At 44.0% G+C, this 17055-nt stretch overlaps 1 protein-coding gene across 1 annotated transcript in view; it reads right to left on the bottom strand.

The window, feature by feature from the left end:
• The window catches only part of PTN (pleiotrophin), a 99163-nt gene that overhangs the window by 14813 nt on the left and 67295 nt on the right, over positions 1-17055 (bottom strand). The window contains exons 2-4 of the mRNA XM_045855667.1: positions 10380-10495; positions 9244-9417; positions 6796-6957 (exon numbers count right to left, since the gene is read on the bottom strand). Coding sequence (XP_045711623.1) covers positions 6796-6957; positions 9244-9417; positions 10380-10494 — 451 coding nt within the window. The 5' untranslated portion in view covers position 10495. The remainder of the gene's footprint in view (positions 1-6795; positions 6958-9243; positions 9418-10379; positions 10496-17055) is intronic.

Here is a 17055-nt window from a genome sequence, read left to right as displayed (position 1 = left end):
CCATACTCATCCCTGAGGGACGTAGAGCCCAGAAAATAGAAAAGAAAGTGTTGGGGAACTTCTTTTATCTTTAAAAGAACTAACAAAAGAACCTATTTAGTGGGGAGAGAATTGAGAATGCTGGGAATATCACTTTCCTGACCCCCTTTCCCATTTAATAATCAGCTGCCAAAAGCTGTGTCCCGCACACAGCTGAGTCTTGCACTTCAAGAGTTGAAGTTGTTCTTTTGATCTTGGAAGACAGATTGTCGAACCTAGGAGAGGGCCAGGCAGCCGTCCAAAAAAAAAAAGAGCAGCGAGATGGCAACGCTTTCAGAAGGGTCTGGGGAGATAGAAAAGGAACTGGGGTTATCGTGAGCAGGGGAATTTAGCAAGGGCCTGGTAACAGCAGCCCATGGACTGGTGGACAGGACCGCAGGAGGGATTAACACTCTTCCCTGGACCACCTGTCACAAAGGCATCCACCCGTGTGCTCCTGTGTCCGACTAACTGGACCAGACGAAGGGCATTCCCTCAATCCAGGCAAACTTAGAGACTGACATCATACCACGCTGCCCTGTTGGCATCAAAAGGAGCTTCACAATACCTCTTACTGACGGATCTTATTTAAAAAGTGACAACTAATAATTTCCATGTCGACAAAAACTCGAGATTCTAGAATGGTCCACCATGACCATTTGGCCACGTCACCTGTGGCGCCTGGGAAAATCCCAGACTCCTCACTCCAGGGGCGAGCCACCGGAAGCCTGGTCCATGGGGCTGCCCTGCTCCCACAGATGGGACTGCCTGTAGGCTCCAGCTCCCCACCCCGGCAGCCCCATCTGGCCTGGCCAACTTTCAGTTCCACAGGGAGCTCATCCTCCAAGGGGACCACTGAGAAACACCTGCTCGGACATTGTATACAGAGCCATCAAGCACAGACTGACCCACGTTTCCAAATTCCCCACTTGTTCAAAGTGCGTTTATCACCGAAGACTGGAAAAGAACATTAGTGATGGCTCCAAAGAGGAGAGACCTAACCGTCTCCACAATGGAGTACCCAACGGTCCCCAATGTAAGATAACATCAGCAACTTTTTCTCCACATAATGGCATTGATGCCCATCGATCCCTATGGGAGAGAGGCTGAGGTCTTCCACTATTCTCCAGCACAGTCCGACATCCCCACACGGCCCCTGGCGGGCTGCTCGCCAAATACCAGTTCAAGGCCCTTACAGCTTGGAAAGGTAAAGACACATTTCCTGGGCTCCCTTGCAGCAGTATTTATGTATTTGTTTGTTTGATTGATTGTTTGTTTGTTTGCAGCAGTTCATGTGTGACTTAGTTTCCATCAAGCAGGCACACATAAATGAGTCTTAGAGACAGAAATGAGGACCCAGAAACAAACAAACAAAAGGTCAGATTTGGAGAGACTGAAAATTAACAGCAAGAAAGGAGATGGGAATGTCTGGTTTCGTGAGTGAGGGCAGCGATGGTGGAGTTTCCCGTGTGAGATTCTCAGCATCCCGTGTGCCGAGCGGTGAGTGATTCCAGCAGCCACGTGGGTTGTGATTAGACATTTCTCTGGGACCAGCTGCTGCCTCTTTCTGGAAATGCAGTATTCAGGGCACCTCCTCCGGCCCTCCTGGAGATTCTGTGAGCTGTGTAATATCCCTGAGCAGACCCTTTTCTACTTAACTAGCTAGAGCAGATCTTGCTGTAAAATATCCCCAACAGATACAGGGTGTTCTTAATAATCTTAATACTCTCAATCTCTTTTAAGGAATGAAGATCTCAAGTGTCCAGCACAATCAATCATTTCACCAGTTTATCCCAGCTAGATTCTGGCAGCAATTAAGCAAGTTCTGGTTATAGTCTTTAAGTCAATCAATGACCTTCCCCGAGAGTAATCCTGTCCCTGTCCCCAAGAGAGCTGTATTCCAATGGTGCGTCTCTCAGTTCTTATGTCTGTGTAAGAACGTCAAGACTCTTCCCCCAGGCATAGGATATAGATGTGGAAGACAAAAGTCTCCTCAAATTCAGTGGGGTTCCAACACAAGGGGGTCATTAGGTAAGGGTTTCCACCTTGACATCTAGTGTATTAAAACTGTGGACTAGCCCTGGCTGGCGTAGCTCAGTGGATTGAGCGCAGGCTGCGAACCAAATTGTCACAAGTTCGATTCCCAGTCAGGGTACATGCATGGGTTGCAGGCCATAAGCCCCAGCAACCGCACATTGATGTTTCTCTCTCTCTCTCTCTTTCTCCCTCCCTTCCCTCTCTGGAAATAAATAAATAAAATCTTAAAAAAAAAAAAAGAAAGAAACTGTGGACTAATGCTAAAGTTAGAGTTCGTACAACACTGCTAGCAATAGCAAGGAACACTTCTGTTCCTCGAGAGGCAACGCTGTCCCACTGGTGAATTTTAAGGCCACTTTTAATCAAGGCACATGAGATAGGTCGTAGTCTCCTAGTTTGATGGCAATTCTAGGTATTAAGCACCCTCTCTTGCCAAGCAAGTCTTTTAATCTTTTAAGCTGGTTATTAGTAATCGAGTCACAACAGTATCTCCGGTCCTTCCTCCAACTGATCAACTGATGCTGGGTGGTCTCCGCCTTACCCACACCTTTAGGACCCATTCTAAAATTTAAAGCAGATGTTTGCACACTGAAAACCATGTGGTTTGCATATTAATCCACTACCATTTCTCCGAACAAAAGAGGCCAAGCAAAAAGAGTTCTCTCAAACAAACAAACAAACAAACAAACAAAAGAGCAGACAAATAAGACAGAGCCTGATCATGTGTTGGATGAGAAGGATAATGGAGGGGAAAGAGAATTTCTTGCTATAAGCTCAGTGGCTGTGCTATGAAATAACTAAACGTATCTTTCAACAGAGCACTGGGTTTCCTCAAGCACCATTCCCTACGCTATTTTCTTGGGAAGGTCTGGCAGCTATCCAAGGTCCCTTTCCTGTAATCCCCAAGTACAAAAAAAAGGCAGAAAATGGCATCAGAAGAGAATAAACCCTAGAACCGATTCTGCTGCTACCCAACAGGATGAACTTGGACGACTCACTGATTTTCTCTGTCCTCCTCTGTTCTGTGAAGGTAACATCAGATGGCAGGCCAAGTCACCAGAAGCGCTGCTATTTAATGATTCTAGACATTGAGGTTTATGTAATATGGACACAGTTCCATAGTTTATAATACCCAGAAGCAGCATGGTGGCCTTAAAAAAGGCAGCAGGTCTTTGGTGTCAGTCTGACTTTGAATTCGAGTCCTGGTTCCACCACTTACAAGCTGTGAAACCTTGGGCAAGGTGCTAAACCTCTCTGAGCCTGTGCTTGCTCATAGAGAGAATGGGAAAAACAAAATGTACTGCAGAGAGTTACTTCAAAGCTTAAATGAGGAGGGCCTATCACAGTGCCCCAGTCAATGTTCATGAGGTCCCTACCTCCCTCTATGCTCTCCACGTACTGAGTTAAAATAGGAAAAAACACTGACGACTTATTCTTTCTCCAAAACAGGAAGAAAATAATTCCTAACTGTAAAACTTTGAGAAAAGTTGTTACATGACCTCTTCTATCAGTCTTTGGTGGATCTAGTGTGGGAAACCTTTTTCCCTTTAGTATGACTTATTATGCAAATACTTATTCAGCCCTACTATGTGCTGCTCCTTGTTCTAGGCAACAGAGATACAGTAGAGAACAAACTAGGCCAGACCCCTCGTCCTTCTGACAGTTTTCATTCTGCTGGATGTCTTCCTGAGCAGCTTTAGAAATAAGGTTATAGAAAACGTCTCCTTCCTTTGGGGAGTCATCTTGAGTATCAGCTTTGGGCTTTACGAGGCTTACCTTCTGCTGGTCGAAGGAAATGGAACCCGCGCAGGTGAGCTTATACCCCCGTGTGATTTATGTGAGGAATCAGGGGGCACAGAAGAAAATACGCGGTTAGAGTCAGCCAAATCTCGGCTCTGTCACCCACCAGAGACGCAGCCCTGGGCAAATTAACCAGTGTGCCTCGGCTTCCTTCAAAAATGTATATCCACTTGCAGAGGAATATACAGGACTTCATGCAATCATATGTGTCAAACACAGATCAAGACATGCGAGTGCAAACAGAACAATACTAATGATAATATAGATTCCATTTTATTATTGTATGCTTTTCCACTGATCGGAAAAAATTATCTTAACATTAGAGACTCACAAAGGGAAAGTTAAAATATCCATTCACGATTTTTCAGAAAAATGGCACAGAAATACACAAAACCTGCATGTGCCACTAATTCCATCTCACGGAAACCAGGAAGCACATGTCACGGAAAGGGCGTGTGAGTCTCCCTAAGAAAATCTATCGGACACTTCTCCCTGGCTCAGCTCCTACAAGAAGAGTTTGCTTTGTTCAGAGAGCATGGTGCCCAAACCACGCACTCAGTGTTTTCAAAGGTATGTTATGCACAAAGCGAAGGCTCCATCTGAATGATCAAGAACTTCATAATTGGTTGTGAAATACAGAATTCACTCCCGTGAATGCCATTATCAATGAATTCTATACCTTGATGTTCGGTATATAAACAATTACAGAACATCTACCCACCTGAAATATCTTCACTGCCCTCCTTAGGGTGGCAGCCTGCACCAAACTGCCAACCTTCATTCCACGTGGGAAAATGTAGAAAAGGGACCCATCCCCCATTGCAGTTGAAAAGGAGCCCTCCCTGCATGTACTTACCAAATATCCTGAGGGGTCTTCATTAGTCACGTCCCAGCTGTGCCCTATTTATTCCAGACTTTGCAGCATTTCCCAGAGCTGCCCAGCTCCCCCCCCGTCCCACACATAATCACCTGCCCGTTTTTCCTCCCAACCCATTAAGTGGCTGCGTCCCTCACCCATAGGAGAGAACCAGACAGGGTGTGTGTGTGTGTGTGTGTGTGCACACGTGCGTGGGGAGGGTCTCTGTGGATGTCATACTACGGTAGTAACTCTCAATTTTGGCTGATACTGAAATCTTCCAAAGAACATTTCCATTTTCAAAGCTCCTGATGATGACTTGGTTGGCCTGGGTTACTCCTGGGCACTGGCGTGTTTATAGGATCCCACAGAAAACCCCACAGAAAATCCCACAGTGCTGACCAGGCTGAGGACTGCTGCAGAGACATCTCGAATGCCCTTTCTCTTTTTCATTCTGCATTTATGCTGAACATTTTGGTTAAAAATAAATTAATTTGAAAACTGTGTCTCTGAGTTCTTCCAGTTTGGAAAAGTCTCACTGAGTAGACATGGCCACTAATTTTCGTTAGATCTGCGTAGTTGTCTCTGGACAGGTGACATTTTGTAAAGGTGGTACACACACACGGCGTACCCACCCAGCCGCGCGTCCGTCATACCTTCCGAATGCACACTACACCCAGCCGACATGCCCAGGACCTGGGGAGGGCGGGGGCCTCTGTCCCAGCAGGTCACCTGCAGTCCCGCCTGCACCTGGCAGTCCCGAAGGTGCAGGTGACCGTTTCCATGGACGACCCCAGTAGAAAATAAAGCACTAGGCTGTGAAACTCGGTCCTCCTGACCACCAGTAGCACAATCAATCCTCTCTGGTTTCTGGGAATACTTTCTTTTTCCTATTTTCACTACTAGGAGCTTTGAGTTCATTTTTTCTGAGTTTTTCCTTATAATTAACCTGACCAGAATGAAATTTCAGATCCATTTTAGAGCTCAAATCTGAGCAAAGGCCAAGGGGGTTTTTTAAATTTAGAGATCACTGAGGCCCACTGGATTCATTTGGTAGGGCTGCCATATACCCCAGGGTGGTTGGCTGAAACAATAGATATTTATTTCCTCACAGTTCTGGAACCTAGAAGTCTAAGATAAAGGTGTGGAGAGGGCTGCCTTCTTCTGAGGCCTCTCTCCTTGGCTTGTGGATGGCCTCTTCTCCCTGCGTCTTCACACGGTCTGACCTCTGTGCTGCCTGTGTCCTAACCTCTTCCTCCTACACACTGATCAGATTGCATTAGGGACACCCACGTGACTTCATTTCTCTTTTATCTCTGTAAAGACCCTGTCTCCACGTGCAGTCACATTCTGAGGTGCTGGTGGTTGAGACTTCAATAGTTACATTTGGGGGGCAAACACAACGAACCCCATAATACCCATGAGTTAAAAGAGTTTGTCTTTGCCTAGCTGGGAGTCTCTTTGTAGGAAACCATGGCCATGGCCTTCGTTTCAGTTTACTTTCAGTACGAGATGGCAGGGTCTGACTTTCTGGGAATGAACAGAAAGACAGCTCTGCACTATTTAAAATTCTATTATAAATGCAATTGGTGAGCTCATCAAACTAAGAAAGCAAATAAAGGCTCTGAGAGAAGTATAAGAAATACAGAACTTACCAAGGTATGCACTGAACAAGGAAAATGTAAAATAATGTAACTGATGGCATTGGGAACTATGTTAGATAATCTAGGAAAGGCTCATTTTCAATTTTCTGCCTCATAATTTTTATAACTTTGTTCACACTTGTCAGAATGTAGTCCCAACTCAGGGCTTGGAGGACACGGTCACCCTATAACCACTGCCTTCACTGGCCCGTTTCGCTGAACCGTTTGTGTGTGCTAGGAGACGATTCCAGCGCCCCCACCTGTGCAGAGGGCTCCAGGGGCCTCCTGAAAAGCTAACTATATGGGGCTTTTCCAGTTTCTTTCTTAAGGGAGTTCACCTAAGAGTTTCTTCTGGAATCCTTGCACTTCTACCTCTGAGGATCCTGCCTGAGTCCCTGCCTCCATCGCTGTGACAACTGCGGTCACAGAGCGGGAACCCACCTTGAGGCTTGGGCTTGGTCACTTTGCCACAGGGCTTGGAGATGGTGACCGTCTTCTGGCAGTCCGCGTTGTGCAGGGCTCGCTTCAGACTCCCGGTTCTGGTCTTCAGGGCCGTGTTCAGGTCGCACTCTCCCCAAGCCTGGAACTGGTACTTGCACTCCGCTGCGGGCAGGGGAGGGCCAAACAGAAATCTTTGGGAGATCCTTTTACAGTGCCGTGAAAATAAACACACCCTTGTAACTCTTTGCAGTGAGGTCATCGTAGATTCACATGCGGTTGTAAGAAATGGGAGCGATCGCGTGGACCCTCAATTGTGGTCTCCTCCGTGGCTATAGCCCCACAGCAAACCAGGAAACCGACAGGGATACATTCCACAGAACCTATTCAGGTTTCACCAGTTTTACGTGCACTCACGTGGGTGTGGGGGGGAGAGGGATTTAGTTCTGTGCAACTCTGTCATAAGCGTAGATGCAAGGGAACACCACCACCATTTGCATACAAAACCGTTCCAACACAAGGGTCCCTCGGGATATCCTTCTACCCAGAGCCCACCTAACTTCCGCCCCGGCAACCACTAGTCTGTGCTCCACCGCTATACTTTTTTCATCTTAATTTTTGCCATCTACCTTTTTTGTCAGTGCGAGGGAAATCTATGCAAAGGGAATCAAACACAGTATAACCTTTTGAGATTGGCTTTTGCACTCAGTATAATTTCCCGGAGGTCCACCCAAGCTGTGTGCTCCCTTTCCTTGCTGAGCAGTATTCCGTGGTACGCAGTGTGGGGCTAAAGCGGGTTTACACTTGTCAGCATGGAAAATAATGCGGTAACTGATCAATAATAGTCTATGGATAAACTCTGTGTTTCATGTACTCACATCTATGAACCTGCTTCTGCCCCACCCCGTGTATGCGCCACAGTCTGTTTGACCATTCGCCAGGTGAAGGACATCCGGGTGGTTTCCAGCTTCTAACTGTTACACATGAAGCTGCCATATGCATTCCTGTACAGATACTGCTGGGAACATAGGCTATCACTTCTCCGGGACCCAAGTCCAAGAGTGAAACCACTGCATTGCAGGATAAACACATGCTTAGTTTTGTAAAAAAACTGCCACATTCTTTTCCAATATGACTGTACCATTTTACATTCCCTTCAGCAATATATGAGTGATCTAGTTTTTGCACATCCTCTCTACTATTTGGTGTTTTTATTTTTTAATTTTGGCCACCCTGAGAGGTGTACACTGTACAGGGATAGCTAATTAGTTTTCATTTTCACCTCCCCACTCGGGAAAGAGGTTGAACACCTTCTCAGGTGTTTGCCACCTGTGTATCCTCTTTGGTATAATGCTTATTTATGTCTTTTGCCCACTTTATAATTAGATTGTTACTTTTGAGAGTTCCTTATATATTCTAGATACAAATCCTTTAAGATACAGTTTTTAAATTTTTTTATAAGTGGGTCTTTATGGTAACCATATACAATTTAAGACCGAATGTACCTAAATTTCATCGGCTTTTATGGAACTTACTTCCACTCATAAAAAGTACCCCTAAGGTTAAAGAAAATGAGGAAATTATAGTACAGGGATTCATTGTCCTTCACTCGCCTATCACCCAGAGGACATTTCAGTAGAACAGTGAGGATATTTGGGGCATCGTGTCCTACCATGGCTGAGAAAGACACAAATTCAAGAATATTAAAAACCAGGTAATTTAGGTGTGCAAGAGTGGGTTTTAAGTTAGAAGTGTTGAAAAATTCCTTCTCAAATAGGTAGGTGAGGCCAGTGAGGCTGGCCCTAGTCAGTGCGAGGAAAATCTAGGAAAACTGGCTGCAATCGGCGCTTCTGGGTTTGGTCATTTACGAACCAGCCTTGGAGGGTGGAGAGGGATCAAAAGCGAGAGAGGGCCTGAGAGAGACCAGGACAGTGGGGAGAAAAAAATAGAAAAGGGGAAAGAAAGATGAAAGGAACTTAGAAGAAGAAAAGAAAGGAAAGAGAAGGCAGATCACTGACCACTGTGAGAAGCAGATCAAGAGTCTATTTTTTGTCCCTATTGGTAAGGCAGTAACTCTGAGGAAGGCACTATTTTGCCCCCACAGGGGACACTAGGCAGTATCTGGAGACATTTTAGTTGCCACGGTTTGCAGAGGCGGGCAGCGCTAGTGGAAACTACTGGGTAGAAGCCAGAGATGGTACCAAATATCTGACCACACACAGAACAGCCCGCCCCCAACACCCACAGCAAAAACTGTCTTGTCCAAAACCTTAGTAGTGCTGAAGCTGACAGACCCTGGGGGTAGGCAAAATGTCTTATTACATTGTGTCTGATTAGATAAGCTTACTAAAAATAAATGGCAGTCCACCTCAAAAAGGTCATTTGGTGGAAGAACAAAAGAATTACGTCGGCGTGGAAGATGAAACCAATGGGACCGCAGGGGGCGCTCACCTCCGAACTGCTTTTTCCAGTTGCAGGGGATCTTACACCGCTGGGTCTTCATGGTCTGTTTGCACTCAGCGCCGGTGCGGGTGCCCTCCCGGGTGCCCAGCCCGCAGTCTCCGCTGGTGGGCACGCACACGCTCCACTGCCACTCGCCACAGTCCGACTTCTTCGCTTTTTTTTCTGGAAGGAAGGACACATCATCAACATGCAGAAAGCTCCTTAACGCCTAGGCATAACTGTGTTCGGTCCTGAGCGCCTTAATTACAGGGTCTGGGCTTTTGACCCAGAGGTCCTCAGTGTCTAGTAAATCAAAGGAACCTGGGAGGTGTTAGTGGAATGAGGAGAGAGAAGAAAAACTGAGGACGGAGCCAGAATTAATATTCATTTGACTCTTACTATGTGCCAGGGGCTGTACTAAGTGATTTACTGACATCTCAGAAACACACATGTCCATAAAAGAGAAGATGGTCAAAACCAGTTAAACCTAAAAAAATGAGAAAGCAGTCCATTAGAAAGGACAGTTGTCACATTAGCTTTTTCAGTGCAAGCCGGTGTTCCTTCCCCATCTTGTAGACAGAATAGCATAATGTAAATGCGGTGGAAACAAGAGTCCCAGCTCCACAGACAAACTTGTGACTGGGAGTGACACAGAATAGGTGCTTTCTCCTCTCTGAGCTTTGCTTCCCTTTTCTATTAATATGGGATAACACAAACATTCCTGAAGGACTCTTTTTGAAGAGACAGGCAACATAGTAAAACACCTGTTTCCTGGTCAATCATACATAGTGGCTGCTAATATAATCATTATGTTAATGATCACCATTTGTATTTCAGGATTTAGAGTTGGGGGGAAATGAAAGGAGATGTCACTTAGGTTCCCCAAAACACAAAATAAGGGAAAGAGGGAAGGAGGGAGGGAGGAAGGGAGTGAGGAAGGAAGGAAGGAGAGAAGGAAGGAAGGAAAGAAGGAAGGAAGGAAGGGAGGGAGGGAGGGAGGGAGGGAGGAAGGGAGGGAGGGAGGGAAAAGGGACGAGGGGAGAGATGGAGGGAGGGAGGAAGGAAAAGATGAAGGACAACAATCGAGCTAGATTAGAAGGACGTGAATGAACGGAGCATCTTGCCTCCATAACCCTCCTGCTTACCTGGTTTCTCTTTCTTCCCTGCTTCGGCGGTGCCCACAGCTGCCAAAATGAAAATGAATGCCAAGAAGGCAACTGCAAATTTTCGACGCTGCTGCAGGTACTGTTGGGGCTGCATTCTAGGAGTAAACAGAAACAGAAGAAGGCGGTGTCAACCTAAGTCAGAGAGGAAGGCTCGGGGACTCCGTGATGAAGGGCTCCATCTTCCATTTCTGGAATATTCAATTTTAGAAGATTGATATCAGTTATGGGCACTTCTCTCTTTTCTCTCCAACAGCCACTGAAGTTAGTGCGCTTTTGCCATCAGTCACGTCGTCACTGACAAAATCGAACAGTTGTCCACGCGCGACTTCACACACAACCATTTGCTAAGCATGGGTCAAGAATGGCAGCAGCAAAGGGATTTCGGTGGCATGCGTTTGAGCAGACTCCTGCGGTGAGTCTTACTGAGAGTGACACTTGGTAATGTCAGTAACCACGGTCCTCTTCATCACTCTTGACAATTCCTAGAAACTGTCACGGTGTTGCTGTCTAGTGGGTAATTTGAATGGACACAAGGAATGGATTATCCAAGCACACAGATGTGTAGCTGGTATCTTTAGATGCATCGGTGTTGACCAATACCTCTGATTTTTTATCATTTCCCATGATCATAATTATCTTATCAGCACTATTCATTGTTCATTGGTTCCCCAAAGAGTGAAGGAGGGATAGTACACCTTAATATATGTATCAAACTCACATGTGCTAAAAATCCTCTAAATTGCAGGAAAATAAAGCACTCACACTTACTCATAATTTGAATTCTCCTATCTGATATGAACCAAAATCCCAGAATGACATTAGAAAAACTCCTTTAGAATTTAAAGTCACCGGTGACAGCTGAGTGTCAATATGGTCATCCTGTTAAAGCAAATTGAGAAGTCTGGGGTTGTCCCAGACTTCTCCAACCCCAATTGGGGTTGTCCAAACCCCAGGACAACCCATCCCCCAATGATTGCACTACGCCAATGGCTGCAGCAGCTCACCGGGCACTTACTTATCTCCATCTGGTGCGTTCCTGGTGTTTGATACTAAACTGACAGGAATGACTTATGGTCATTAGCTCTGAGGTTTTCTTTCCAGAAGCGGTAACAGAGTAGTTTAGATGATTTTACATTCTCTTGAGCGAACAGTAAAACTTCTTGTGTGTGTGTGCGTGTGTGTATGATCGAGATCATTCTGTTTTGGGATTTGGTTTTCTCACTCAAAAATATCTGTGAAATGTTATCCTTGTCATTGAAGCTGTCTCCCTCTCTGTGACATTGGAAATGCTATCCTTTATTAATGTTTTTTTAAATTGATGATTTTAGATTCCATTGTATGGATGAAGCACATTTCATTTACCAATTCCTTTCAATGAATATCATGTCCTAAACCATCTCCATTACTTTCTGAAATCTAATATTGGGTTCCCTGTTCTTCCTCCTAATGCTAAAATGTTTGTAACTCTACCTCACTGATGGCACAGAGAAAAGTTCCTATTGACTCTCTCACTTTTCCTACACCTTTCCTTGGGCATGAGTGATAGGAGGAGCCAGTCTAGACTTACTGGTTGGCAAGTGTTCTCAGCACTGAGCCCCTCGTGCATTAATACTACTACAGTTTTTTATCACACGTTCAAATATCGTTTACAATTATTAAATGTAACGTGAGCCAAAGATGGGGTCTTCCGTTGCTTTCTTTAAGGCTGCCTCACGACCTATTCTCAGTGACTAAGCACTTGGGAGACAGAAACGTTTCACTTAAATTTTCTCAAAGGGTAAGTTAGCTTTTAAATTCAGAACATTTAAATTTTAACGTTCTTCTTGCCAAGGTAGAATTTGCCCCCATGTTTAACATTTACCTATGAATGCCTGAAGTATTTAGATTATGAATGAGAGTATTGTGAGAGTTTAGAGATTCCCACGGAAAAAAAAACACAGTCTTTGAGAGATCTTCCTGACAAACAATGGGTGACCCTTGTAGAACTGGTGACAGGTACGGCAGGAAGAGAGGTGGAGTGCACCTTGGGGCCCGCTGAAGCAGCAGCCAGGTGACACACACGCAAGCACACGCACGGTTACTAACAGAGAGGTGCTATCACTGGCTAATTTTAACCTCGGCATTTCTAGTTCTACATTGCCAAGTTTTTATTTTAAAATTCTTTTCAAAAATCTTTCTCATAATAAGCTAAATTCACTTAATTTCAAGCGAAAAAAAATCCCACCGAAGCCAACATTTCCTAACCATAAAATTAGTTTTGAGTCACAGAGTGGTCTATTAAAGAATTATCATAACTGCAGTGTGAGCTCAGGGAAAGGAAGGAAGGAAGGAAGGAAGGAAGGAAGGAAGAAGGGAGGGAGGGAGGGGAAAGAGATACAAGTTGTGATGAGGGTTGCACAGTTAGTGGAATGGAAATTCACTCTATCTGCTTTTGATACTAATTTATAACAATTCAGAAATTAAGAAGTGGGTAAATGGTGAATTTCGGCTTTAGAAGTGCCAAGAAAAAATGCACACAGGTCCACGTGCACGGGGTCACCTGTGTAAAACGAGCGCAGCAGCGATAGGTCTGAGGCGGAGAGTATCTTTCTTCTTCTCAACCTCGTCTCCCCCCACCTTCCTTCTCTTTTGTCGCCATTCTGTTTAAGCCTACATTTTGACAGCTTAGAGTTTTCTGGGTAGAGAAAATGAATAAAGGTTATTTGAAAGAAGAGAGTAAGGGGTTTAGAAAAGGGATCCAAAAAATTCAAATGTATCCAAACAATACCCAATTAACATGCTCGTGCCTTGCTGCTGCAGTAAATACTTGAGTAATTAGTACGTGTGTGGAGAATGGGTCCCCTTGCTGGCAGCATTTGCCTGGTTGATTATTTGTCCTTAGCATCAAGCAAAGGCAAAATCTCTCCCCATATTCAGCATCTATGAACCTGGTTTTATATGGTTAACCCTGCCTGCTCTGCTGCAGGGCAGAGGCGAGGCACTGAGCTTAAAAATGTGGTCAGGATTACGACTTATTTTTCATACTGAGGGAAATAAAACAGTGGAAGAAAAATGCTTGCTCAATTGGCTCAGTTCTTTTGAATCATTTACTTCTTTTCAGTCCTCTTCCTGCCATCTCGTGTTGCATTTGCCCTGGAAGACTTAATTTCCTAAGATTTAATGGTTAAGTTGAAGACTATCATGGATGAAGGCTGCTGTCTGGAAATTACTGTCCATTACTAATAAGTCTGAAGCTCAAAGACAAAAGGAAATAAAGGTAAAGAAGCCAATTCAGAGAACAAGTGTTCATTTGTCAAATCCTGCTGTGTTCTCTGAAGAAATAGCTGATCCGAAGCAAGAGTTCCCCTTTTCTTTAGCGTTTTAACAGGATCCAGGAGTTTCAAAGACATCTGGTGTGAACAGTAGACAAGGATGCTGGGATCTAGCCCATAGTGATCTGTTTGGAAGGACTAGCATGGGATTACAGAGGTGAAAGCTTTGGCTCAAACTTCAGCTCCACCATCTAGTTTTCGGAATGTTCTTGGGCAAATCACCATCACTCGAACCTCTGTTTTGACATCTGCAAAGTGGGAATGATTACAGCAACTGCTTGACGAGCCTGCCATGAAAATGTAAGAAACGCAGAGCTAACCAGAACATTAAGAGGTATATTATTAGTTGCTGAATAAATTAAATTCATCCTCAAACTCTTATTACTGTAAGGAAGTACTTTTAAAGCAAGAAATAAGAAGCATTGCATTTTGAGCTTTCTAATATTATCCACAAGCAAAAGACAAAAATGAGAAAGAGAAAAAGAGAGGCAGAGTGAGAAAGGATGAAAGAGCAAATGAGCGAGATAGAGAGATGATTTTATTGTCAGCTAAAGACTAGCCAGACTTACCAGGGCACAAATGCATTCTGGCCTTTGACCTCCCGGAAGGCTAGAATAAACCCAAGGAAGGTCCTTCAACCCCCGTATTTCTTTGGAGTTCACTAAAGTCAAGAGGTTCTATGCTGAGGATTAGCAAACATGTCTATGCAATTGAACTGGTATGAAATGACAAAGAAAAATTTCACTTTGCAATTCTATTCTATGGGCTTGTGTAGAAGAACCATTCCACCTCCTTCTCTCTATTGCCAATATCCAGGGTGGTGCCCCAGCACGTAGTTGCTGCTCAGTAAAATTTAGGTAGTGAAAAAAAAAACACCAAAACATGGCATCGACCAGAGGAATTAACATTCCTGCCTAAATGATGTCTGAGTCCTTTGTCTCTGTGGATGTGAAATGCACTGACGAAACTGAGCTGGAAACGACGCCCAGAATCTCAGGCAGTCATACACACTAGGGGTCAGTGAACAATGTGCAAACCTTTTTAGATGTCTTGTGATCTACTTGCCTGGATTCCTGTGAAATAGTCATTGTGAATCTTTTTACTGTAAAATAAAACACAAGACACAGAAAACCACAAAGGCAATTCAATAGCCTAGTGAATTATTGTAAGGTAAATTATTTTTCCAGTCACATCTAAGACTTTATCTGTTTCCTATCCCAATTACGGTTCTGTCTCTCTACAGGTAACTCATATAGTAATTACTTCTTTGCATTTCTTGAGGGTCTTATTCAAGTGCACTTCCCTAGACATGTCCAACTTAAAAACTAATGTCTTTTAGATTGCTTTTATTATACACGTGTCCTCCACCCCTTTCTTTTTCTTGGCTCTTCATTTTTACAAAAACCAGGCCATTTCGTCAGTAGTATCCCACGTTCTAGATTTTTGACGGTTGCAAATTCATGGTGAATTCAACTCCTCTGTTCAGCTGCACGCTGGCAGCTGGATACAGAGGTTTATTCAGACTCAGGTGCTTTCCTTTTGGCAAGACTTAAGTGGCATTAAGTGGCTGTTTCACCAGAGCTACACAGTATTTGGTTGTTGCTCTTTTGTGACGTTAACCAATATATTCAATAATCACTGATGGGATATTATGGACTGAATGTTTGTGTGTCGCCCCCCCATTCATATGTTGAAACCCTCCCCCTCTCCATGTGATGGTAATATGGTATTAGGAGGAGGAGCCTTTGTGAGATAATCAGGATCAAATGAAGTCATGAGGGTGGAGCTTTCATGGATGGATCGGTGCCCTTGTAAAAGTTTCCAAAGAACTTGCTTTCTGTCTGGACTCTCTGCCACTCGGACACAAGAAGTCTGCAGCCTGCAACCCAGAACAGGGTTCTCACTGGATCCCAAGGGTCCTGGCCCCCTGATCTTGGACTTCTAGCCTCTAGAAGCATGGGAAATAAATTTCTGTTGTTTATAAACCACCCAATCCCCAGTGCTTTTGTTATAGCAGCCTGAGCTGATTAAGACCTTTTAATCCTATTCTTTCCTCTTCATTTATTACTTGAGATAATTTCATAAAGATGTATTTCCCCTCACCTAATATTTTGTTATCCTGCTTACAGTTCAGAAAGAAATTTAGGATCCATTTTTAATTCTTCTATTTATCTGATTTTTCAAGATCATAAATTTGTTTACTGTTATTAGAATTTGGCCACTTTGGGGCATATTACTATGAATTTGTGGATTTACTCATATCTGATGGATTCTGAGCCATCACTATTTTAATCATTATTGAAGCTCTAATTGTCCCATCTTTGACCAGTATCAGCTTCATTAATTTGGCTCCTGAATTCCTCCCACCGGACCCTTGTAATCATTCATAATGTCCTTGTTCTCTGGTTTGTGAAGATGACATGTTCCAGAGCTTTCTGCACATTTTCTGTCCCAGACCTGACACCAATCACTCTTTCACAACGCCGTGTTTGTTTTCACGGTAGATACTATTTCCAGCCCCAAATCTGGGCCCTGGAGAGCCTCAGCATTGCTGAGCTGGCCTTCACTTGCGGGCCTTGTCCTTTTCTGAAAGGACACAGGGCATGACAAAGTTAAGTACCAGAAAATCCATCATTTGATTTATCCCACATTATATAAACAGTCCTCTCAGAATAACAGTGTGACTACTGACACTCGTGCCTATGAACCCTAAAAGCAGTTACAATGATCTTTATTGCACTATCTCCTCTACCTCCCAGTTTTACGATTGCTCCGTATCTATGCCATCAAATATTTCAGCCATTGCATGCTCCGCCGTCTCCTTTCTAATCCTCATTCGCTTCCATGAAAAAAGCAGCTGTGTGCTCCGTGGTGACCACCAGCCGTATGCTGACGTCTGTCTACACATTTTGTTGGTCTGGAAGGATTCTCTAGTCGAATTTTAAGAAAAGCTTTTGGAAACATAGTCCTTGAGTTCTTGCACATTAACAGATTATCTAGCCAGCTCCTGTGTCCACGAGGGCCAGTTTTGCTGATCGTGACATCTTTATCTTTACGGCTTCTTTGTTTAAATACCTAAAAATACTTACGTTCCTCCAGGTGCTTTCACTGTGAAGTGTTACTAGTGAGAAGTCTAATAATAATTTTCTTTTCCTTATTATGTATTATTTTTGCTGAGATACTCAAAGGATTTTCTTAAGGTGCAATCATTTTTCTGACATCTGACTTGGTATTGTTCTTTTGGGGTTGATATTCTCAGATAATAAAGTGCTCTTTTATTATGTAGCTTTATACCATACCTTATTCTTTATGAATGATAGTTGTTAGTATTAGTTCTAGTATTT

Source organism: Phyllostomus hastatus, unplaced genomic scaffold (genome assembly GCF_019186645.2).
Source record: "Phyllostomus hastatus isolate PE091 unplaced genomic scaffold, TTU_PhHast_1.1 phas_scaffold_114, whole genome shotgun sequence".
Classification (NCBI taxonomy): domain Eukaryota; kingdom Metazoa; phylum Chordata; class Mammalia; order Chiroptera; family Phyllostomidae; genus Phyllostomus; species Phyllostomus hastatus.
This window is presented reverse-complemented; position numbering and strand designations above follow the sequence as displayed.